The 25,678-nt window shown below is 38.7% G+C and overlaps 2 protein-coding genes across 2 annotated transcripts; one reads left to right on the top strand and one right to left on the bottom strand.

Moving 5' to 3' along the window:
• Positions 1-1,083: 1,083 nt before the first annotated feature.
• LOC118905019 (CD59 glycoprotein-like) lies at positions 1,084-9,936 on the bottom strand. Its single transcript, XM_036871227.1, has 2 exons — positions 9,906-9,936; positions 1,084-1,496 (listed from the first exon to the last, which is right to left on the bottom strand). Exons 1-2 carry the CDS (start codon positions 9,934-9,936, stop codon positions 1,108-1,110), a joined length of 420 nt encoding a protein of 139 aa, XP_036727122.1. The 3' UTR covers positions 1,084-1,107.
• Positions 4,256-20,407, top strand: CGA (glycoprotein hormones, alpha polypeptide). Its single transcript, XM_036871708.1, has 4 exons — positions 4,256-4,354; positions 18,181-18,287; positions 19,442-19,626; positions 20,059-20,407. Exons 2-4 carry the CDS (start codon positions 18,188-18,190, stop codon positions 20,134-20,136), a joined length of 363 nt encoding a protein of 120 aa, XP_036727603.1. The 5' UTR covers positions 4,256-4,354; positions 18,181-18,187; the 3' UTR covers positions 20,137-20,407.
• Positions 20,408-25,678: the final 5,271 nt, after the last annotated feature.

A 25,678-nucleotide genomic window follows, 5' to 3' on the forward strand; every position in this document is an offset into this window, starting at 1 on the left:
CCCTCCTGAAAAGGTATATCACTTTTTAGGAAACTGGTAGCGCTTCTGAAAGCCTCAGCATTCGTGATTATGCTAATAGCCCTTGCAAGTGTATTTTACACTATGTGTGCTGACTCAGCTAGGAGCCAACAGGCTGGATGTCGGCAGGTAAAACACATCCCTGCAGACCTGTTACTGTTCATGATGACATTTGGAAATCTCAAATCGCAACCCCAAAGGCTCCTTCAGTTCCATTCATGCATTATATGTACACATATGAAGAGTTTTCCTACCAGTAGCATTTAAAATAAGCACACTAAATAACTGCAAGTCACATGTAACATAGAATATTCAAATGTTTAGTTTTTAACTGTGTGTGACAAAGCTAAGACAGCCTACCATTCCAATAAAAAAGGCAGGGAGTGGGAGGGACAGTTTTAACACACCATTAATTTATGCTACTGAGTTTTTCTAGTGAAAGACAGCAAAGCCAATACAAAATTTAGGGACAGAGGAAAACTCAGATTTCAGCCTCTGGTACCTCTCTAAAGGCAAACCTTGTGCTTCCGTGCCCTGCCATCCGGAAAGCTTACCTCCTTCCCAGCCAGACACCTTCTAGCTGAGAATACAACAGTCATTAAGAATCTCTGTCCCTGACAGCCCACACCTGGAACATGCATCATGCCTACCTGGCAATACAGGGGCCATGAAAGGCGAGAAAAAAGCATGCCTTGTGAGAGAGACTGTTGAAAAGGAGCCCCCTGCCCCAGTCTCCCATAAAAGTACTGATCACATTAACTACATCCAAGGAACCAGAGGGAAATAACTGAGGATTGCAGAGAATCTACTCAAGCTGTCACTGCAAAGAGCAGAGTAAGAAGCATGCAACCTTCCTCAAATCACATGCGCTTCACTCAAACTTTTTCCCTCACACAGGTCTTCTCTGCTAACAGGACTGGTCTTCAGCATCTCTTTGAGTTCCTCTCTCTTATCTAAGTTGCTCAAGCTAGTTCTAGTCTTTCCCAACAGGATCCAGTTGGAAAATATAAAGCCTTTGGAATGCAGCCGCACAGGAAATAAGGCATATACAGAAACAGGAGATTTAGGAGAAGCCCTCCTGGTGTAGATTTAGAGACAAAAGCGCCAGACTGCCACCAGCAGCAGGATGCCCAGCAGAGCTGTTTTCCCTGATATACTCGTCCCATCACTTTTGTTACACAGGTTCTCCTGGCAGCAGCGGTACTGAAGCTCCGTCTCGCCTAAGGCTTTCGCAATGGCTTCGAAACTGCAGCGGTCAAACATCCAACACTGGTAGTAAGTTTTTGGTAGCACGGCTTTAACGATGAAACAAGTATCTTGATTATGTGAACAACTGACGACCGTAGTGCAGCCATTAGCTGGGTTAATACAGCTGTAGCACTCCAGGCTGTGACCTACATGGCAGAGGGCAGCCAGGATGAACAGGAGCCCGAGCTGCACGAACCCTCCTTTGCTTCCCTTGTGACCGGCTACAAATTCTTATGGCTCCCGTCATCCGCTTCAGTGTGGCTACGCCTGATACTGTACTATTTTAAAAGTATGGTTAGATCTGCATAATATATGGATATGGAAAAAACCACCAAGATACACTGTTAGATTTAAAAAGAAAAAGGAAGGTAGGGCACTAAACAATGTGTATATTATGTTTCTGTTTGTATATAGCAAAACCCCAGAAAATGTGTTTATACACACAGATAATTTCTGGAAACATTAAGAAATTGCTAAAAATGGATACCTTTGGGAATGGGAGTGAGGATTTTGGGGTAGGAGGAAGACTTACATTTCATTGGAAATACTCTTGTATTGCTTCAAAATTTAAAATCACGTAATATATCTTTGGAATTACTGAAGCAAAAGCTACTTGAAAAAGCAAGGATTTTACATACCTCAGCTGTTCTTCTGATTATGGCATAATGTTTGTGATAATCATACTTTGCTATCAGAAAGATCAAATTATGTCTTATAAAACAAATCAACTAAGCACATGAAACATTTACAAAGGTGGTTATTTTGAAAAAGAATTCAGTATGTAAATGACAAAACGTCATTAGGAAAAATCCATGCATTTAGCATAGCTGGTATGTACTTCACTGTGTCATACCGCTATGCAAAGATGTTCCTGACACCTCCTCAGTACCATGACATGCTTTCAGGACTTTGCCTAGTAAAGGTGGCTATTTGCCTTGTCATCCTGAAACCGTGTAACTCTGATTGGGACTTGAACCCACACACTGGGACTTTCAAGTCCCAGCCAAAACCCAGACTGGGACTTGAACCCATGTTCTTTTAACTGAGATCACACACCTGGTCTCAGGACTTAATGAAGCTCAGGTTCTTGATGTCTCATCGCAGAAAGAATTCAGTGAGAGACAAAGTGATAGGTAAGAAGTGGATTTATTTAGAGAGAAACACAGTCCACAGAGTGTGGGCCATCTCAGAAGGCAAGAGCAGCCCCAGGGTATGGGGTTGTCAGTTTTTATAGGGATGGGTAATTTCACAGGCTAATAAGTGGGAGGAGTATTCCAACTATTTTGGGGAAGGGGTGGGGATTTCCAGGAATTGGGGCACCGCCCACTCTTTGACCTTTATGGTCAGACTTGGAACTGTCATGGCTCCTATGGGTGTGTCATTTAGCTTGCTGATGTGTTACAATGAACATATACTGAGGCTCAAGGTCTAGTGGAAGTCGACTCATCCATCTGCCATCTTGCACCTATGTGGTTCTAATCAGTTTATGTTGTGTCCTCAAACTAGGTCATTCTTTTAAAGGTGGTGCCCTGCCCCCTTCCCTCCTGTTTCAATCGTGTAAGCAGATAAGTTATGGAGTCCCCAGAGAAAGAGAACCAGGAATGGCTGTCTTGACATAAGAGAAGCCATTTTGGCCTAAGCTGTTGTGTGATCTCAGGTGGGCAGGGCCAGGATGCTTCCCTGTGAGCTGAACAAAGGCACTTTAGTTTAACATTCAGGCAGAGGGGCAGGGTTCCCCAAGGTAGGCCATTATGTATGCTTATAGCTATAGACAGCATCCTTTTGGTGATTATAGTAACAAAAGCAACGGAAAACAAAGGTTAAAGTAAAAGAAACAGATCCAACATGGAGTCAGATTTTGTTCTTCTCCGTTACAAAAGGTCAAAAGGAGAGAGGAGATGCCAGTCCGTTGTCCTACCAACCTCCTAGAATCCTTCTTGCTGAAATCCATCTTGAGCCATGCGTGTGCCATCAGGAAGGACCTTGAGTCAGAGTGATTGGCCAGAGACAACCTGGAACTAACCCCATCACCATAAAACCTGAGTCTGCGAGCCACATGGCAGAGCAGTTCTCCTGGGTTCCCTTACCCTGCTGCTCTCTGCCTGGGTGCCCCTTCCCAGTAAAGTCTCTTGCTTGTCAGCATGTGTGTCTCCTGGGACAATTCATTTTTGAGTGTTAGACAAGTGCTCACTCTTGGGCCCTGGAAGGGGTCCCTCTTCCTTCAACGAATGGAGTCTTGAACTTTTTTAGGATCACAACCCTGAAAGCAGGATAGACACAGCCACAGCCATAGCCTGAAGTGCTTGGTGGGTTTTAGGAAGACAGTGTACTGGGAATCTTGGAGCTAAGCGTTCCTCAGCTGGCAAGCCATAACATACGTATTTTCTGTTTAGGAAGAAACTGAGTTTTACAAAAGTGAAATGAGGGGGGAAAAGGCACAAATATTGAGAACCAATCAGTCCTTCTCAGCGTTGCCTCATGCCTTCTCCATGCATCCTTATTAAAGCCAGATGCACATTTAATTTTAGAAGAGTCTAAATAGGTGTGTGTTTTATTTTTCTGTTTTCTACTGGAGTAATGTTGTAAGCTTAGAAATGCTCTATATCTAGCATCTGAAATTTACAGCTCTTCTGTTTTAAGTAAACATCAGGTACTTAGCTAATTAAATGTAATGCTTGTAGGATCCTGTTTATAGGAAAGTGTCAACTTTCAGGATGTTGTGTATAAGTCTTGATAAAATTATGTAGAAAATAACAGTGTACTCTTGTTTCATAGGCTGACCTTGCAGTCAACACCACCTGGAAATGGCTCAAAACAAAAAATGATCGAAGGGCTGAAACGAGATAAGATCAAATTGATGTCATGGTAATTACACAAAGTACCATTCAATCATTGGATGGAATTTACTGTTGATCCCTGGACTTAGATGCAGGTGGGAACACGCAGTTTTTATTACTCTGCTGGTATATAAGACAGGTGAGGACTTTATTAAGAGCAGTTACTGAGAAATCACAAGACGAAGCTAAAATCTCTCTTGAGATCCACAGTCAACTGCCCTGACCACATCCTGCAAAAAATCCAGAGGAAGGTAATACGAATGAAATAATTTGGGGGATTTTAATTGAGGAGTAAAATATTTGAGAATACAAAGGAGCTGGTTGTGCATAAACCTTAGTAAGAAGACAGGCATTTATACATTCTCTTTTCAGCACTCATGATTGAATTGGGAGGAAGTCTGCAAAATTGTGGTCTGTGATCACAGGCTAAGATGTTATCTAACTGAAGCCAGAAACCAACTGTCTCCTGCTGTGATGTGTGAGTGCCTGTCAGTAACTAAAAAGTTTTCTCAAGAAATATTGGATGTCATTTGAAAGGCATTCTTTTGAGTGGCTTCCGGGGTCAGGAAGAGAGGGAGTAGACATGTAAGTTGCTGATATTGTTTTGTCATCAGTTTTTAAATGACACATAACTACATCTTCAAACTGGTCAGTGGTAAAGCAGCTCACCCGTTCAGCTGAATGACCATAGCTTCTGATATTTTTTGAATAGACCCTCTTGGGTAGACTTGAATTGTAACACTGAAATCTCTTGAACAACATTGTTTCCTTTTTCTTCTTTCATAGAATGCCACAAAAATAAGAGTCCGTAGTTTTTCTCACTATTACTGATGGACCTTGCAATTCTACATCACTTGGCTAAGTCTAATTGGTTTGTTCCGCAGAGAGTTTCTAGAAATGTTTGCTAACTTTAGTTATATTTGCGTCAGTGCAGCTTGGAACAGCAGCTGGTTAGGAAATTAGGACTAGAAAATAAAAGTGCTCCTTTGTCCCTCCTTATTAATGTTGAGGATACAAGATTTGGGTACATGGAAGAATTATGAACTGACACTACATGGGTCCCTCAGGAATAATGAAGCTCCATTTCACTTTCATGGGAACTTTTGTTTCCTAAGCTCTACAATCTTCTCCCCACTCAAAAAAGAAGATGTTTTATATTAGAACAGAGGAATATTTTTAAGTTTCTGAAGATGTCTTTAAAATAATTACTTAACACCAACTCAATTATTCAAAATATTGGTCACCCAAATTGATTGTAATACTTTGCTATAGTCTTGAATTATTTTTAAATGATAAGAATAACCACCATTTATGAAAAGTTTATGTGTCTTCATTTCATTTCTTTAAACTTTGGTTTTGGTTTAAGTTTCTTTTCTTTTTTTTTTTTGCAGTAATAGAGTCGTTGCAATTTTGAGTCATATTTCTCACCATTTCTTGCTGAAAAAGGTAGCATGTGAAGTGTTAGAAAAGCAATTTATTATATTCCAGAACAGCTTCTCAGTTTCCTTGTATATTTCTCAAATTTACATGAAAACTCAAAGTAAGAGCTAGGAAACAGAAATAGTAAAATTGGAACGTAATATGTGCATTTTGTTCAAAAGTAGATCAAGATAATCTGCTTTCACAAAGAGAAAATGTACAGGAATCAGTTGATATTTCCATTGAGAACAGCATGACCTATAGCACCATACTTCCATTTTTACAGATTATGAATCCCAGAGTAGTTTTCTATCAACTTATGATCCTTGCAAATTCTGGTTTTGGTGTGTAACATTTCAGCATTCCCCATCATAATGTTGCACAAAATAATCCAGTAATTTCTTGATTCATCAGACTCAGAGATAACATTATAGAAATGCTCTAGCATCCGTTGTGCACTGGGGTAGGAGGAGGAGGAGGAGAAAGAGAGAGAGAAGAGGGCACTTAGGCCAGAGCGGGAGCGGAATCAAGGGCAATATTATGAATTGAATGTGAAAAGACAACAGTAACATCATGATCCATGCTTAAATCAATGCCCTAAAGAGAATGGATTAACTGTGTGTTTCTAGGCTACAGAGGTAGTATAGGTGAAAGGGTACTATCTTAGGATCAGACCACTTTCCAGATGACTTTGGCAAATCCTTTTACTTCTCTCAAGTGTAGTTTTCTAGTCTACGAAATAGGTGACATAATAGTGCTTTCCCCAAAGAAGTGTAAAGAGAATCAAACAAGGGAAATGGATATGAAAGCCAATGCTTGTCCCCCACCAGTCACTCCCCACCAATCAGACACTAGTCCTCATGACTTGGTCAGGTGTAAAATGCCTCTTTATCCGAGTGAAATGGCTTTCTTAAGGCTGTTCCGAAGAAGGTGAAGTCAGATAAATATGCAAAATAAAAAATTACACGAGCAAGTTATATTTGAACTGGTATAACATAATGTTACTCTAAAAAGAAAATATGTCAGCATTCTGTTTAGGGATATACCACCTGAAAAAAAAACATTTAAGAAGTTCAGTGTGAAATATAAAGTTTTGAAGGCAGTGTAGTAAAATGTGGTTCAGAGCTTGGAGTTGTAAAGGGACATTCTAAAATCTTAGGTCTGCCAGTGGTGAATTTTGTGACTTTGTATAGGTTACTTCGCCTCTGGAATTCTTTTACCTGCCAAAATGAGAAGAATACCTCACAGGGTTGTCATGAGTATTGAATATATTTATGTGTTCAAGGTGCTCAAAAGAAAATACCTAGCACACACAAGTGCTCAATTAATGGTTGGTATTCTTTTTAATGTAGAAGTTATTATTATTACCAAATTCAGTATGGCAGATACTGTGGGCAATGCTAACTCCAAATTTTTCTTCACACTTTGTTAGATTTCCCCTAATAGATTAACTGAATCTGTGTTATATAAATCACACCCCACAGAGGAAAAGTACCAGAAGAAAGTGGAGAGACAAGACCGGCATCCCATATCTCAAACCCTGGAGGAGAAATTTTTGTTATAAGAGACAGCGGTTGTTCCAGTTATCTATTACTGTGCATCAAAGTACTGAAAAACTTAGTGGGTAAAACAAGAAGTTATTATTATCTCTCAAGGTCCTGCAGGTGGATTGGGCTCAGCTGGGCCATTCTTAACTTGGATTTCTCATGCATTTGTGATCAGATATTGGCTGGGGCTGGAGTCATCTGAAGGCTCGACTGGGCTGGTCATCCAAATGGCTTCTTCACTCGTTACTTCTTGGCCTCTTTCTCTTTCTCTATGTGGCATCTCGTTCTCCAGGGCCGGTCCACATGGCTTATAGCCTTCTTATTGTGTGGTGGTCTCAGACTAGTAACTGGCTTCTAAGACACAGGAAGCAGAAACTGCCAGGTCAGTGCAGGGCTACTCCCACGACTGGCCCAGTGTTGTATTGGTGTAAGGGACACTCTCATCACTGCCTTATTCTATTGGTGTAAGTAGTCATAGGGCCCACCTAGATCAACGGGATACAAAGTTAGACACACCACTTTTCCATATGGAAGTGGCAAGGTCATACTGCAGAGTGAATGTAGGCTGAGAGATATTTTTGTGGCCATCTTTGGGAAGTACACCTGCCATAGCAGAGAAAACAGGGGCAATAAACAATAAGGGGCTTCCCTTTGCAGTTCTGCTCTGTTTTTTTTTTTTAAACTATTATTTATTTTTATTTTTATTTTTGGCTGCGCTGCACAGCATGTGGGATCTTAGTTCCCCAACCAGGGATTGAACCCATGCCCCCTGCAGTGGAAATGTGGAGTCCCAACCACTGGACCTCTAGGGAATTCACTGCTTTGTTTTTATCACAGAAAAAAATGCTTATGATGTGAGGTGCTGAGGTTGAGAAATCTACAAACCCAGCCTGTCCATTCTATTATTGAGAGACTTTAAGGTAAATTAAATGTTTCTATAATCTAGTGCTTTTAAATGGAAATGATACTTGGTGTGTCAAAAGATTGCACGAAAACAGCTCAAATAAAGAACAAAATGTAATGCACAAATTTTAAAAGTTACAAGAATGATTCTTATATTGCTATAACAATGCTCTGTACAAAACTTTTCTGGCCTTTGGATGTTTTACTTTTCTGAGTGATAAGTTGACACTACTTAATGTTTTGTTCCTGATAGCATTTATTACTGCAATAATGTTAATTTAAAAAATTGGGTATTTTTAAACAACAAATATTTGAATTTCTCATTTAAAACAATATTTTATGGTACATAGAGTTTGTCCTATCAAAATTTCTTGTTGATTTAGTTTGCAGACAATTTAAAAAAATGCTGATGTGCTAGAAAAACCAGAAGGGTAATGGAAGAACTAAGATTTTAATTACATAATTATGTTAACATTGTAAAGTGCCTTAAAATAACAATTAAAGTAGAAAGTGTACATCTTATTTTATTTTAAGCCCCTTAAATTTAGTCAGTTAAGAAAAGAAGCTTCTCAAAATATGATCGTTACAAGAATCGTCATAAAGGAATTGAAATTTTTATAATCCTATGAGCACTTCAATTTCCTTCTAAGTACTGCCTGCTCTTTTTCTTTTTAAAAAATAAATATTTAAAGATCATCTTTTGTTCTGTTTGTTTTTATGGAAACCCCTGGGGTTTTTTGTTTGTTTGTTTGTTTGTTTTGTGTTTTTTTTGCAAAGTATACCTGTACAAGTTGTACTTTATATGTCTTTTGCCTCTAAGACCCCCTTTTTTCACTCTTTCTCTTCATTTCATCTGGAAAATTAAGTCGGCTCCCTTTTAGAATTTTGCGAAGCCAAAAAATACTGTTAAGTAATTGAGAAACAGAAATCCCACCCCAAATACAGCTGCTGAACTGTGTGACTTCACTTATTTTCCTCTGGATGCTGGGACACTTTGGGAATACACTATTTGCAACCCCTGTGATTAGGCTAGGGAAGTTATGAGGAGTGCTGAATACACAAAGCTCCTGTACAAATGTTAAAACAGTAAAATATATATTTACTACCGTCATGTTTTTCTTCCCCATGAAATATGTGTTCTTTATTCTCATTAGTTTTTCACCTCTCCATTTTCCTGTCCCCAGCCTATCAAATGTTTCAACATCTATGAATGCTTTTACTACAGCATTCGTCACTCTAACTCACAGTCATTTGCCTTTGTATCTGGGTCAGAGAGCAGGAAACTTATTCATATTTGTGTCACCCATACTTGGCACAGTGCCTGGCATGTAGCAGGTACTTATTCAAAATACATCTTTCAAATGTTCAATTTGGACCTTAAATTTTGCACTTTACAATGTTGAACTGTCAAATCATCCAAAACTCATCTTTTCATAAAATAGAGAAAGTATTAATTATCCATATCAAAGAATGAATGAGGGGATTTGAGACAGATCATGGGAGTATTAACCGTTTCTCTCTCAGCCATCCTTTGACCATCAGTGAATGCGATACAGGGTCTCAAGGTCACTCTAGTGCCTAGGAGCAATATTTGAATGTCTACTTCGAAGATCTGAGAACTTGGAGGATTACTGAGGTTGGGGGCTGGAGCATGGGATCACAGAAGACATTCACTGCTCAACCTGGGATTCAGAATATGTTACAAGAACAGGGTAAAAACCCATTTACTGCAACTAGAGCACATGAAGAAAGAAAACTAGTAGCCAAGGCTACTCCAAGTTGAGTTTCCTGATCACTGAACCCAGACCCTTTAAATTCGTCCAGCAGGAGACATCAGTGGTCACCTGGTGGGACGTGGAGGTGAGCCTGTTCGGGGACTGGCTCCATGGGAGTTGGTGGGATGAAGGATGAAGGATGCTGAATATCCACTTACCCTTGAGATGCTCCACCTTCACATCTCTCATCCAGGCTGAACTATTGCTATTCGCTGGACCAGGCAAGATGCTAAAACTTACAGGCCTCTTCTCTGTTTAACAAACAATTCTTACATACCTATCTCATGCCAGGCAGTGTGCTGGGGATTCAAGTCTTTGCTTTCAAGGGTCCTTTTCATTAGTGATCCTTCACTGAAGGCTGCCTACTTTTCTTCTTCTTGGTAGTTAGCTGGGCTAGATGGGGCTAATGAAGTGAAACCTTAGGTTAACGCTCTAGAAATCAGTTAGATTTAATCTGTTTTGTTAACAAAGAATTATGCCTCTACCCTGGCCAGTCATCTCAAAAATGTGCTATGAGTCAGTTGGGCTTCCTGGTGTGGAGAGTATGGGTGAGTCACCCCATCTACCCCCACCATTAGAAAAAGCGAAAACCTTACTCTTTGGCAGTGGGGGAGCAATGGCAGCATCTCTGCAGGTAAATGAAGAGCAGGATGTCACATTGTACCAAACACTTGTCTTCTTGGAACAACCTTTTATATATATGTACATATATGTGTATTTGTGTACATACATGCATGTACACATACATATATACATACATCCATATGTGTGTGTGTATGTGTATTTAATTTGCCTGGAAGCCTTTCAATAATAGGACTGACAGGCTGGGATGATAGATTTCTCAGTCCTGGCACCTTACCTTATAAACACATTTTTTCTGTGATAAAAACAGAACAGAGGAGCTGCAAAGAGAAGCCCCCTTATTGTTCATTGCCCCTAAGTTTTCACTGCTATGGCAGGTGTACTTTTCAAAAATGGCCAGAAAAAAAAAACCTCAGTCTAAATTCATTCTGCAGTATGACTTTGCCACTCCCACATCAAAAAGTAGTATCTATCTTTGTACCCTGTTTGATAGATGGGCTTGGCGTGTATGTGTATGGCACTTGGTGTGTCAAGATATATAGAGATATATATAGATATATACTGACGTCCATATATGTGTGTGTATGGTACACTGCTATTTACCTATTATATAAATCATTTAATACATTAATTATATATTAATGTATATAATCACAATAAATAATATGCAAACATATTAAATAATAATAGTAAGTTTAACATTGTAAATCAACTATACTTCTATGAAAAATAAAAAATAATAATAGTAAATCATGGCAATAATATTCTTTAATACTTTTAAGAATGCTATCTTTTCCTCACAGAGTCTTATTATATTAAGAACATAAATTTGCCCACATACCTAGTTTGATATAAACTAACAGATACCCAGTTGAAACACTGAAGCTCTTATATATGCTTTTTATTAATGTTTTCTTTTGAATTCTTATGACTTTTATATCTTAGCATAAAATGGCTCTTACCTGTGGCATATTTAACACTTAGACATTCATGTATTACCCAGCTACAAATTCTATAGCTAAGTGAGAATATGTCGTCTCTAATGAATTTATTATCTGAAAATATTTTATTTTATTAAACACTTATTCTAAGTTGTCATTCAAGAGTTACCTTGTTTCTCAGTATGAATGACAGCTCTACATAAGCAACTTTTGATTGATACTGTTACTCTTCTAAAGTCCCGATGCCACACAACTGCATCTACTCTGTGTAAGACCTTGTGCTAGGATGGGGGTGGGTTAGAGGGGCACAGTTTCTACCCTTAAGAAGCTTTACATGGATGGAAAGACAAACAGGTATATAACTAGCTAGAGTTCAGGGCAGACTGTGGAACTTCATCTAAGAATTATAAGCAAAGTGATGGATAAATGCAGTGGAGAGTTATTTATTCTCCCTTTGGGCTTGGATGAAACCTTCACAATGAAGCTGGTGGCTGGGCAGCTCCTTAAAAAACTCTGAGGTGGATGGCTGAGAAGGGGGAGAAAGGCCTTACAGGTCAAGTCGAGAATACACACATTTTCTTGGCCTCATTTTATTCTGATGGGGCAGGTGGCAGGAGGTGAGGGTGTGTTGAGTGGGTGTTGGAGATGCACTGTGGGGTTGGATATATAGAGTCTGTGATGCCTGCAGTGTCCTCACTCGGAATACCAAGAGGCTGAGATTAGTACATCTGATTTAGATTGAGCATGTTTTGCAAAATAGCATAAATCCCAGCTGAACATAATTATTGTTCCTGCCCTGGGTCTTAATGTTTTTCTTCCGTATTCCAAAACAGAAAGGCCTAAGGGTGATTAGGCTGATGAAAACATTTATTAAAATGTTTTCAGAAACACCTAGAATTGGAGGGTTAATCCCTTTCTGCTTGGTTAATCTCATCTTTTTTTAAAATAAAGACAAAGCCGTTTCTGTTATTGAAAGCTAAAGCAATGGTGACTTTGGTTCTGCTTTTTCAATCTTCTCTTCACTTTATCATAAAGCAAATCCTAAAATATGCATCCGTTTCATGCTCTCACTTTCTGCAATCTTGTTATAAATGCTTCTCTCTGAATTAATTCTGATATAATTGTTCACTGCATAATGCTGAATTTTCATAATATATGAGCTGCAATATCAAAGCACAAAAATGATACTAGTTTAAAAAAAAAACCAGTTTCAATTCTGAAATTTTCCTTGTGGCTTTGTATATCACTTAAGAAGTGGTTCTCAAATTTCGGCTCTTAGAATCTGTTTATGATCTTAAAAATTATTGAAGAGCTCAAAGAATTATTTTAATGAAGTTATATTTATCAATAGTTACTGATACAGAAATTATGTTGGAAAAAGTTTTAAAATATTTATTCTTTTTTTTTTGGCCACATGGCTTGTGGGATCTTATTTTCCTGACCAGGGATTGAACCCAGGCCCTCAGCAGTGAAAGCACCAAGCACTGGACTGCCAGGGAATTCCCAGAAATATTTATTCCTTTAAAAACAACAACTTAAAACCCATCACATGTTAACACAAATACAATATATTTATAAAAAATGACAATTTCCAAAACAAAAAAAGTCAGTGAGAAGAGTGGCATTGTTTTACCTTTTTGCAATTTTTTTTTTTTTTTTTTTTTTGGCCACATCCTGAGGCTTGTGGGATCTTAGTTTCCCAGCCAGGGACTGAACCTGAGGTCATGGCAGTGAAAGCGTCAAGTCCCAACCACTGGACCACGAGGGAATTCCCTCTTTTTGAAAATTTAAAAAGTACTGGGCTAATAGAACATAGCTACATTCTCAGGTGCTTCTTTATTCAATCTGTTGCAATATCACATGTCATGTAGCCTCTAGAAAATTTCTCTGAACACTCATGAGGCGATGAGAGTGAAAAACTCAAACAGCATCTTAGTATTATTATGAAAATAATTTTGACCTCACAGACCCACTAAAAGTGTTTATGGTCCCCAGATCTCACTTTGAGAGCTACTGACTTAGGACAATATTTATTCAGTGTTAATTATGGGTGAAGATAAATAAAACCCATAATTACTTGTGTATAAGTATATAAATCAGGTAGAAATAATGACGTACATATGTTTTAGCCTTACCTACACGTAAACAGTCTGTTTTCTGTATTATAAACTGTTGGTTCTACTGTCTGACAAATTATTCTTATAAGATACATGGGTTGATATAAACATCTAGCAAAAACATGGTCTTATCATGTCGGTCTACATGAAAAATAACCACAGGTTTTGAATCACATGGAATTATAAATCTCATTCTGAAATTTTTTTAAAAGAAATTTTGGTTTTGATAAATTATAGATTTAGAGGAAGTTGCCCACCCCCCCCAAAAAAAATGTACAGGGAAGTCCTGAGTATCCTTTAGCTAGTTCCCTCAATGATAATACCTCCCAAAACTATAGTACAAGGGGAAAACCAGGAAATTGACATTGGTACAACCCACAGAGTTTATTTGGATTTCACTAGTATTGTGTGTATGTGTGTGTTTCTGTGCAATTTCATCCCATGTTAGATTGTGACACTATCGCAATCAAGATAAAGAACTGTTCCATCACCACAAGGCTCCCTCATTCTGTCTTTGTATAGCCACATTTACTTACTCCCCTCAACTTTCTCCCCACATACTAACTCCTTGAAACTGCTAATGTAGCATCTCTATAATTTTATCATTTCAAGAGTGTTATATAAATGGAATCACACAGAATGCAACCTTCACTCAGCAGGATACCCTTGAGATCCATCCAAGTTGCATGTGTATCAATAACATGTTCCTATTTGTTGCTACATAGTATATAATCTGGTATTGGAAGTACTATTGTTTGCAGAACCAACCATTCCTCTGCTGTTGGGCATTTGGATCATTTCCAATTTGGGGCTACTATAAATAAAGATGCTATGACCCTTTGTATACGTTTTATTTGAACATAGTTTTCATTTCTCTGGGATAAATGCCCAAGTACAACTGCTGGGTTATATGGTAAGTACATGTTCAGTTTTATAAGAAACTTCCAAACTATTTTCCAGAGGGCTGTACCATTTTATATTTCCACTAGCAACGTCTGAATTATCCTGTTTCTCTGCATCCATTTGGTGTTATTTTTATGTTAGCTAGCTGATAGGTATATAATATCTCATTGTGGTTTTAATTTGCACGTCCCTAATGGTTGATGCAGAATACGTTAAATGTGCTTACTTGCCATCTATATATCTTCTCCAGTGCAATGCCCGTTTTTCAATTGGATTTTCTTAATTGAGTTTTGAGAGTTCTTTATATATTCCAGATACTAGTCCTCTGTTAGACATGTGGCTTGCAAACATTTTCTCTAAGTCCGTATCTTGTATTTTCATCCTCTTTGAGGATTAACCCATAATTTGGATGAGGTCTAATTTATCACTTTTTCCTTTTATGGATTTCATTGTCAACTCTAAAAACTATTCACCTAGCCTCTGCCCACCCTTCCCAATTTTTTCCTAAAAATTTTATAGTTTTACATTTTACAGTTAAGTCGATGATCCATTTTGAATTAATTTTCATATAAGGTATGAGATTTACATTAAGGTGTTTGTTTATATGTTTGTTTTGTTCTGTTTTTGTATTTGTTTTGCCTATGGATGTCCAATTGTTATAGCAGCCATTATTGAAAAAGTCGAAATCCTCTGTTAAAATTGCTTTGGCATCTTTGTCAAAAGCTAGCTGGGCATATTTTTTGGTTCTCTATTCTGTTCCATTGGTCTGTGTATCCCTCTGCCAATATCATGCTGTTTTATTACTGTAGTTATAGAATAAGGCAACACTGGGAAGACTGGTTCCTCTCACTTTGTTTCTAAACTTGTTTTAGCTATTCTAGATCCTTTGCCATTCAATAATCATAAACTTCTCTGTGTCTACAAAAGCTGTGCTAGGATTTTGATAGGTATTTCATTAAACATAGAGATCAATTTGGAGAGAACTGACGTCTTTACCATGTTGAGTCTTCCAATCCATGCACATGATATGTCTCTCTGTTTATTTAGGTCTTTAATTTACTTCATCAGTATTTTGTAATTTTCAGTGTACAAGTCCTGTCCATATTTTGTTAGATTTATACGTATTTTATTTTCTTTGGAGCGATTATAAATAGTAGTGTGTTTTTAATTTGTTTCCACATTATTGTTTTTAGTATATAGAAATGTAGTTGATTTTTATGTGTTGTTTTTGTCATGCAATCTTGCTGAGCTCACTAATTAGTTCCAGAACATTTTTTGTAGGTTCCCTGTTTTGCTTTTTTTTTTAAATGTAGATGATCATATCATCTATAAATGGGGATAGTTTTACTATTTTAAATATTTTAAATATTTAAATATTTTAAATTTGTGTGCCTTAATTTCTTTTTCTTGCCATATTTTGCTGGCCAGAATGTCCAGCACTATATTGAATAAGAGTGTGAGAGTGGACATCCTTGCCATGTTCCTGATCTTAAGGGGAAAGCACTTGGTTTTTCACTATTAAGTGTGATGTTATCTGTAGGTTTTTGTAAATGCTCTTTATCAAGTTGAGAAAACCCTTTTGGTTCTTGTTTGATGAGAGGTTTTATCATGAAAGAGTACTGGATGCTGTCAAATGCTTTCCTGTGTTGATTGATATAATCATATGATTTTTCTTTATTCTTTTGATATAGTGGATTACAATTAAGTGATTTTCAAATATTGAAACAGCCTTGAATACTGTGAATTATTTTCAGTTGGTTGTGTCGAATAATTCTTCTTATACATTACTGGGTTCAATTCGTTATTATTTTGTTTTGGATTTTTGCATCTAATTTCATGAGATATACCAGTCTCTTGTTTTCTTTTTTTGTTCTGTATTTGTCTGGTTTTGGTGTCAGGGTAATCCTGGCCTCATAAACTGAGTTGGGAACTGTTCCCTTCTCTTCTATTTTATGAAAGTAACTCTGTAAAATTGGTGTTAATTCTTTAAATGTTCTGAATTGTCTTCTTATTGGTAATTAATTCTCTGTCTCTGTTATCTTTCCTGGTTTGAACATAAGCACTTTAAAAATGGGGATAAAAATCTGTCCCTTTCACATATATACAATGGAATATTACTCAGCCATAAAAAGAAATGAAATTGAGTTATTTGTGGTGAGGTGGATGGACCTAGAGTCTGTCATACAGAGTGAAGTCAGAAAGAGAAAAACAAATACCATATGTTAATGCATATATATGGAATCTAAAAAAAAAAAATGGTACTGATGAACCTAGTTGCAGGGCAGGAATAAAGATGTAGACATAGAGAATGGACTTGAGGATCCGGGGTGGGAGGGGGAAGCTGGGGCAAAGTGAGAGTAGCATTGACATGTATACGCTACTGAATGTAAAATAGTTAGCTAGTGGGAAGCAGCAGCATAGCACAGGGAGATCAGCTCAGTGCTCTGTGACCACCTAGAGGGGTGGGATAGGGAGGATGGGAGGGAGGCTCAAGAGGGAGGGGATATGGGGACATGTGTATGCATATGGCTGATTCACTTTGTTGTAAAACAGAAACTAACACAATATTGTGAAGCAATTATACTCCAATAAAGATCTATTAAAAAATTTTTTTGTCCCTTTTATCTTACATGAGATTTTTCTAGAACATGTAGGGATAAAACCCAGTTCTTAAATGCGGTGAGGTCAATGCCTGGATAAATGGTCAATCACTCAGCTGACCTTGCATAACCTGATCTCATGTACTCAGAATGCTTAGGTAAAGCTGTATCTACAGGTATAAATAAGTCAGGAAGTGCATTTAGGAAAACTTTGATTGATACTACCTGCTGTCTACTCTTGCCACATTGCTGGGTTAGCATTTACTTTGCACATTGATAACTAGCCTTACAGCCCAGCTACTGTCATACAGAGTGAAGTAAGTCAGAAAGAGAAAAACAAATACAGTATGCTAACACATATGTATGGAATCTAAGGAAAAAAAAAAAAAAGGTCATGAAGAACCTAGTGGCAAGACGGGAATAAAGACACAGACCTACTAGAGAATGGGCTTGAGGATATGGGGAGGGGGAAGGGTAAGATGTGACAAAGTGAGAGAGTGGCATGGACATATATACACTACCAAACGTAAAATAGCTAGCTAGTGGGAAGCAGCCGCATAGCACAGGGAGATCAGCTCGGTGCTTTGTGACCACCTAGAGGGGTGGGATAGGGAGGGTGGGAGGGAGGGAGATGCAAGAGGGAAGAGATATGGGAACATATGTATATGTATAACTGATTCACTTTGTTATAAAGCAGAAACTAACACACCATTGTAAAGCAATTATACTCCAATAAAGATGTTAAAAAAAAAAATAAAGAAGCCCTGTGGGTTTAAAAAAAAAAAAAAAAAAGCAGGAGAGATATTATCTTTTCTTTCTGTTCTTCCACCTGGGAATGTGGAGATGGGAAGGATGGGCTCAAATGCTTGTGTATTTTATATATCATATATAAGCTTATCTATCTATCTATCTGTCTGTCTATGTATCCATCCATCCACTCATATAGATATCCTTAGATATTATCTAGTTGAAATTTCATGTTTCATAAATAAGGGCATTAAAGCTTCTTAACAGGATGTTAAGATTTTAAAAAGAGAACTTGTTGTTGTTATCATTATACCTGATTCTACTGGTTGATGTGAGAAGTGGGAAGAGTCAATTCTCTACCTCTTTCAAAGAGAGAAATTGCTTTTTTTATACATGGCATTAGAGTATATTGGGAGCTGTAAGCAGAGGGGTCAAGACACTCATGACTATTACTATTAATAGTAGTAATATTAAAATTACTGGTTGTTGTTATGCCTGTTAAGCCAATTTTATAGTAACTTTTTTCCCATGTCTGTTTTGCAGAAGAGCCATGGATTACTACAGAAAATATGCAGCTGTCATTCTGGCCACATTGTCTGTGTTTCTGCAAATTCTCCATTCCTTTCCTGATGGAGAGTTTACAATGCAGGGTGTGTGACCAAACTTGGGTTTGCAGTAACAAGAAAGCACACATTTCTAGATGTACATCAATAACTCCATTAATTACATTTCTACCTCCTTTTCAAATGTAATAAATCTTTGCTGTTGGATATCTATCTAGGCACTTTTAGATTGTGAACATAAAATTAAACTAGGTTCCAAAAATGTACAGTGAAAATGATATCTTACATGTCCATTTAAATAGCAGCCTGTACATTTCCATCTGGAATAGATTCCTGATTATTCTTTATCTGAGTTTTACAGGCAGAAAGTGCTCCTTATTCAGTCTAGCTAGTTGATTTTTTTTCTTTTTTTTACATGTCTCCCAGAAGATGTGGGAGGATTTTAACATAGCCTTTGTAGATGAATTTTCAAATCAGTTAACAAGTGAGAAAACAAAACCATTTTATGCAGTAAATTTGTTTTGCTGTATTTTCTGAAAAATCTCATATAGTAGCCGATATAATTCCATCTGCCAAGAAATTGTGAGCTACTATTGGTGATGGTTTTTCTCTAGACAAGTGATAATATTTTAACCCCTGTTCCCAAGTGCAGATGCCTGATCTCATATCAGGCTGTCCCACTCACCATGCTTTCTTAATTCTGACATGCTTTTCTTTGTCAGTATTTGGAGTTGCTATGGGGGAAAAAACAATAGCAGATTCTAAATGGGAAAATATTTTGCCTCTGGGCAAAATCCTTCTTTTGGATGAGCATGATGTTTTCATCTGTCAAGTTTTGCATTCTCTATAGACATACTATCAGCACTGGAATTGAGAAGTCATACTTAAAGAAAGAGAAACTACTGCTACTGAGATTTCCCATGCATATCTGCAAAAATCGTTTTCCCATGAAAATAACTGTAGTTGGTACAAATAGATATTGTGTATGAAGATGAACATACAGCCAAAAGTACTGGGTTGGCCAAAAAGATCGTTCGGGTTTTCCAAGTTACGGAAGAACCCGATGATCTTTTGGGTCAGCCCAATATTTATTTATTTATTTAATTTCTTTTGATTTCCAATAGAAAAAAAAGAATATTTGCTGTCCCATAATAAGGAAAAATGCATAGTTTCTTTTAAAATTATTTTTGGATTATTTTACTCTTTGCCTTTTTTTTTTCTTTCTTTTTTTCTGGTGATAGGCTGCCCAGAATGCAAGCTAAAGGAAAACAAATACTTCTCCAAGCTGGGTGCCCCAATCTATCAGTGCATGGGCTGTTGCTTCTCCAGAGCATACCCCACTCCAGCGAGGTCCAAGAAGACAATGTTGGTCCCAAAGAACATCACCTCAGAAGCCACATGCTGTGTGGCCAAAGCATTTACCAAGGTGAGAACTGAAAGGGCCCCAGAAACTTTCTATCAGTTCAACCAGAGAAATGTCCTCAGAGCACATCCATGGGGTCTAATGCCAGAGGTATCTGATGACCCATGCTTTATTGGGCATTTGTAGAGTGAAGGGCTGCATTTGTCCCCTTTAATCAAAAGAGTCAGCAACCTTGTGGGCACAGGCTGGATTTATTCTGAATGAAGAGAGTAGGGCTAGAGGTGATGAGGGGCAGGTTGGGAGAGAGTATAGAATACTTAGTGCAAACCTAAGCTTTCAGAGTGAAAATATCAGCTGAAAAGCAGAATATGCAAATATAGCAAGCATCTATTTAATTCAGCTGGCTAGAGTCAATTTTATTTAACAGTTTTCAATTTTGCCTACCTATCTATCTGTCTATCTATATCATCTATCTTTTTTTCCCTTCCTCCTTAGGCTACAGTCATGGGAAATGCCAGAGTGGAGAATCACACTGAGTGCCACTGCAGTACTTGTTATTATCACAAATCTTAAATATTTTGCAAAGGGCCATGTTGATGACTGCTGATTTCCTGGAATGGAAAAATTAATTTGTTCAGTGTTTATGACTTTGCAAGATAAAACCCTCCTCTTCCTTACCATACCATTTTTTACACGCTTTAGGAATATACTGCAGCTTTACTGCCTTTCTCTTTATCCTACAGTATAATCAGCAGTCTTGTTCTTTTCATCTGGAATGAAATACAGCATTTAGCATGACCATAAGAAGCTGGTTCCGCTGCAAATAAAGCCTTTTAAATCATCATTCTACCACTGAATTCTAATTTCTTCTGAAAAGTTTCAAGCCAGTTACTTTTAATAGGATTAATGGGAGGGAGTGAGCCAGTGTGGGCCCCTATATACTCAGTGACCCGACACTGGAGAATCTTCTTCCCACCAAGCCTTCCAGAGCAAGCTGTGAGTCCTTCGGCCAGTGTGCTAGTTATGAGACAATCCATTGGGGTGAAGGAAGAAAATATAACTTCTATTTCTATTCATTTTTACATTATCCCTTTAGATGACCATTTGGATGAGTTTTATAGAAGTACAGATACATTAGTATGGTCATGCATGTATAAAATTTATAAATAGGGCTTCCCTGGTGGCGCAGTGGTTGAGAATCTGCCTGCCAATGCAGGGGACACGGGTTCGAGCCCTGGTCTGGGAAGATCCCACATGCCACGGAGCAACTGGGCCCGTGAGCCACAATTACTGAGCCTGCGCGTCTGGAGCCTGTGCTCCACAACAAGAGAGGCCGCGATGGTGAGAGGCCCGCGCACCGCGATGAAGAGTGGTCCCCACTTGCCGCAACTAGAGAAAGCCCTCGCACAGAAACGAAGACTCAACACAGTCATAAATAAATAAATAAAAGAACGTGAATTTCTTTAAAAAAAAAAAATTTATAAATAAATAAATATGCAGATATTGAGGATGTTTGGTCAGAAACTTTTTTACTGGTAGAAGTTTTCAATCAGGAAAAAAAAAAAAAAAAAAAAAAGGAAGAACACTGCTCTAGGGTTTGGTAAAGACAAAATCAGCCCCAGCCTGAAGTTTCTATCCACTGGTTTATGCCTGACCAAAAAAATAAAAAAAAAAAGAAAGAAATGCATCTTATTAGTTCCTGGCAGCCAGGTTGTAACCAAACAGAGGCTAAGGTAAGGATATCATCCTCTTATGTTCCATGTCCAGATCCTGATGGGAATGAACAAATGACGAGCAAAGAATTCACTGAGCACTCATTGTGGGCTAGGAGGAACAAACACTTTCACTTAGCTCTGTCCAAATGCTTAAGAGTAATGTCATGCTTCAAAGTCACATTTATTGAGCATTTATACTTATAAACAGAGATAGACCATGGTTCTTACCCATTAAATTAGATTAGCTATGGTAGAGATAAAAGCCACCCAAAATTTCAACTCCTAAGGGAGCCTGAAATTTAAAAAAAAAAAAAAAAATCACACTGGTCACAGATAACACTTGCAAAAAAAAAAAAAATTCACTCATCACCAATTTGTCAGATTCCATTTCTGAATGAAAACCCAATTTCTAACAGGTAGGTAAACACACCAGGTGTCTGGGTGAAAAATTTAAATGAGTGCATGTATTTTTAAAGAAACACTGAAATGCACACACATTACTTAACTTGTTCATTCATTTATTTATTATACATTTATTTAATGTCTAGTAAGTGCTGGCCCATGATTAGATCATGGAGATTCAGAGATATCAGGATTCTCTGGAAGATAAGACTGAGAAAAGATAATGCAGCTTAATTTGAGAAAACAGTGGTGCTGATCACGGGTTCATTCAAACATTTAATAGATATTCATTGAGAATCTACTATGTGTCAGGTCTTGAGAGCTTGTTTGGAGGATTCAGCAGGAGAAGAAAGCTAGCGATACACCCTTGACTGGAGTGCCCTTGTCCATCTGGGATCATCCTATGTGACAGAGGGGATGGAGGAAGTAATGAGAGAGGAAGGGGACATCCCCGTGGTCATTCAGATCAGCCTAATCAACTCTGGTGAGCACTAGAATAAGACACGGATGCTGCTCTGAAGCCATCCACAGTCCGGTAGGGAAGAGAGACACAGGCAAAGAATTAAGATCTAGTGAGATTATGCTATGTGAAAGGTATGGATTGTGGTGACATTAAGGGAGGAATGGTTAACTTGGTCTACTGGGCTTCGTCATGGAGAGCTTCACAGGAAAGGTGATACTTGAGTCTAGAAGATAAACAGATTGATGGGGGAGGGGTTCAGTCTACTTTGAGGAAACAGCATAGGTAAATGTCCTGAGATGGGAACCAGTATGATGGTCATAGAATGACAAGAAGTTCAGTGTGCCTGGACTTCAGGGGCTGGTTGGAGGGCTGGAGCTCCAGAGACAAATGGACAACTGTCAACTAGGCATGCAAATAACATGCAAAGAAATGTACATTCCAGCTAGGACCTTCCTTTCTCAAACTAGGGGGCCTGAGGGTTCCTGAAGCCACAGGATTAAACATGCACCTTTCTGTAGGATCAATCTTGCTTGAAGATTTGGGGACATGGTATTTTAATTTCAAAACAAAAAGAGATACATTATAGAGTAGAATGCAAAATAGCCAAAATGGGGTTAAAAATTGCGACTTAAAAAGAAACTTCACATTGTGGGTGGTGCCTTCTGCATCCTGCTCTTCTGACCCGTCCCAAGCCTCCTGGGAGCTGGTTCACTCTTCTTGCATTAGGAGTTCTTAAGCAGAGGAGTTTGAGAAGTGCTATTAAAGGAACAATAGGCTCTGCTTTGCCCTTTAGAAAAATCATTCTGGCAGCAGGTAAAGGGTGATTTGAGAAGGGGAGAGACCAGTCACAGGATCGTGAATTGGGGCCTTTGCAGAACTGTCTTGGCAAGAGATGGTGGTGGCCTACTGGCGGTGAGGGTAAGAGGAGGGGACAGATTTGGGAGGAATTAGGAGAAAATGAAGAAATGATTGTGGGTGTGACTCCTGGCTTCTTGGGTCGCTGATGGATAATTGTGCCCCAAACTGGGACATGGAATAGGTCTGTGTGGGAGCAGATGGGGGAAGTGACAGTTCAGTTTGGGACATGCCGACCTGAGGTGTCTAAGGGGTACCGGGTGAGCGTGTCTAATAGGCAGCGTGTGCAGCGATAGACACGGAGCTTAGGAAAGGCCTCCAGCCTGGAGGAGTGGGCTCGAGGGTCACCTGTGCTCAGTGGTATCAACCCCACAGGGGTGGCTAGGATTGCTCACGAGGGCGTGAGGGTGTGAGGAAGAGAAGATGCCGGACCACCAAGGAGAGATTCTGGACCAGCCTGGCTAAGAAAGCGGCTGTTACGTCTTTGGGGACAGTCAATTAGAAAGCTGTGATAGGAGCCCTCTAGAGAAAGGACAATCATCTCAGATGGATAAGCAGCAAGGAGGCAGAGAGGCAGGCATGGAGGCTTCAAACCCATCTGAAAAATGCCTAAAAGTGGTATTAAGGGAAGATGATCACATGTTTGAGGGGCGCTTCTTTCAAGAAAACCTCTCCACGATTCACCTCAGCCAGAGAGAGCTGCCCCAAATTCTCCCATGTGAGATTCTTTCCTTATGTCTAAAACACAGGATCCCAGGCACCTTTTTCTTGAATGGCAACACGTCTGACTGAGGCAACACAGCTGACCATTAACATCATTAACAATGCCATTAACAAGATGAGTTAAACAGGCCACCAGGTCTGTCCGCAGGTCCTGGATCCTGTTTACCAGGGAGGGAGGGGTGTCAGGCAGGACGATCAAGGGATAAAACAAAGAAACAAGACGTCTACTACTTTGTAGTTGTGTCGAGAACTGACCATGAGCAGTAACTCCTACGTGATTACAGGGGTGTCGCTGTGGACCAGGGCTCAAGGAGGAGACCAGTAAAACAGGGATGGCTCCTGTCTGTCTCCTGGGAGTTAGGGAAAAGGGCAGGAAAAGATGGGAGGGAAAGAGATAGAGGGAAGGGAAGAGAAAGAAGAATGAGGAGGGTATAAAAAGTTGCAGAAGGAAAAATGTGTGAGAGGGAGGCAAGAGGGGCAATAAGGGCCACTGGAGGTGTCTGTGGCCTCAGACATGGCTGAACTGGATTAAAGCAGAAAGGAAAAGCCTTAATTCTACTCACTTCCACTTCTTCCCCCAACCTCTGTCAGAATCTAAGTAATCACCCATAGTCAAGACCTCTAGCCTACATAAAGCCTTTGTGTGAATGGAAAAAGATGACTCTCTGGGCAGGCAGAGCATCTTTTTTTTTTTTAAATTGAAGTATATTTGATTTATGATGTTGTGTTAATTTCAGGTGTACAGCAAAGTGATTCAGATATATGTATGCATACATATTCTTTTTCAGATTCTTTTCCCTTATAGGTTATTACAAAATATTGAGTAAAGGTCCCTGTGCTATACAGTAGGTCCTTGTTGGTTATCTATTTTATGTACAGTAGTGTGTATATTTAATCCCAAGCTCCTAATTTATCCCCCCACCCCTTCCCCCTCTGTTTGCTTTCTATGTCTGTTCTATTTCTATTTTGTAAATAAGTTCATTTGTATCGTTTTCTAAGATTCCACGTATAAGTGATATCATATGATATTTGTCTTTCTCTGTCTGACTTACTTCGCTTAGTATGGTAATCTCTAGGTCCATCTATGTTACTGCAAATGGCATTATTTCATTCTTTTTTATGGCTGAGTAATATTCCATTGTGTATATGTACCACATCTTCTTTATCCATTATCTGTATATAGGTATTTAGGTTGCTTCCATGTCTTGGCTATTGTAAATAGTGCTGCTATGAACATTGGGGTGCGTGTGTCTTTTCAAATTAGAGTTTTCTACAGCAATATGCCCAGGCAGAGCATCTTGAGTGAATGGCTTCATAATTAAATGACATAGGAAAGTGGATGTCAGGCCGACCTTACCCCCTGGCTGGGCACCTTTGTGCAGTGCACACACTGTGCAATCTTATAGCAGCTCTGCCCATAATCTCATCATCCTACTATGACCATTGTTGCCTTTTGGAGAGATAATGTCTTAAATTGGCGAGAATCTCAGTTGACATCTAAGATTCCAAATATTGATGTCTTTATTATCCTTATACTGCTAAGAAACTTCTGGAGAAAATATTGCCCCAAATTCTTGCCATCTATGGAGAAACTAGAATTGTCTATAACCTGGTCCAATAGGAAGGTAAAACCAAAGAATCCACATGTAAATGACCATGAAGCTGACATGAAGATGTTGATTAGGACCACAAACCTCAAGAGGTCCAGAGAGGTCTGCTTATTTAATAAAAAGTTAATCAACATCAAACTACCTGACATTAGTACAGTACTTTTACTTTCCCAGAAAGTTCTGAGATGGTGCCTCAATGAGTCTCACTCAGCCCCTCAGGGACCGAAAGTTAAGGCAGGTGGCACTGTCTCCATTTGACAGTTAGATAAATTGAGGCACAAAAAGCTTTGGTTGTACAGGGACTGGGAATGCATGGAACTCTGGGTTTCCTCATCTCCAGTTTTGTG

The sequence above is a fragment of the Balaenoptera musculus genome, chromosome 12 (genome assembly GCF_009873245.2).
Source record: "Balaenoptera musculus isolate JJ_BM4_2016_0621 chromosome 12, mBalMus1.pri.v3, whole genome shotgun sequence".
In the NCBI taxonomy this organism is placed as follows: Eukaryota; Metazoa; Chordata; class Mammalia; order Artiodactyla; family Balaenopteridae; genus Balaenoptera; species Balaenoptera musculus.

Excerpts from the sequence above, each read along its gene's own strand:
- LOC118905019 (XM_036871227.1), bottom strand. The coding sequence starts at position 9,936 with ATGAGAGATGTGAAGGTGGAGCATCTCAAGG. Across the intron at positions 1,497-9,905 it reads GAAGGTGGAGCATCTCAAGG|AATTTGTAGCCGGTCACAAG; the intron begins GTAAGTGGATAT and ends GGGAGCCATAAG.
- CGA (XM_036871708.1), top strand. The coding sequence starts at position 18,188 with ATGGATTACTACAGAAAATATGCAGCTGTCATTCTGGCCACATTGTCT. Across the intron at positions 18,288-19,441 it reads TGGAGAGTTTACAATGCAGG|GCTGCCCAGAATGCAAGCTA; the intron begins GTGTGTGACCAA and ends TTCTGGTGATAG. Across the intron at positions 19,627-20,058 it reads TGGCCAAAGCATTTACCAAG|GCTACAGTCATGGGAAATGC; the intron begins GTGAGAACTGAA and ends CTTCCTCCTTAG.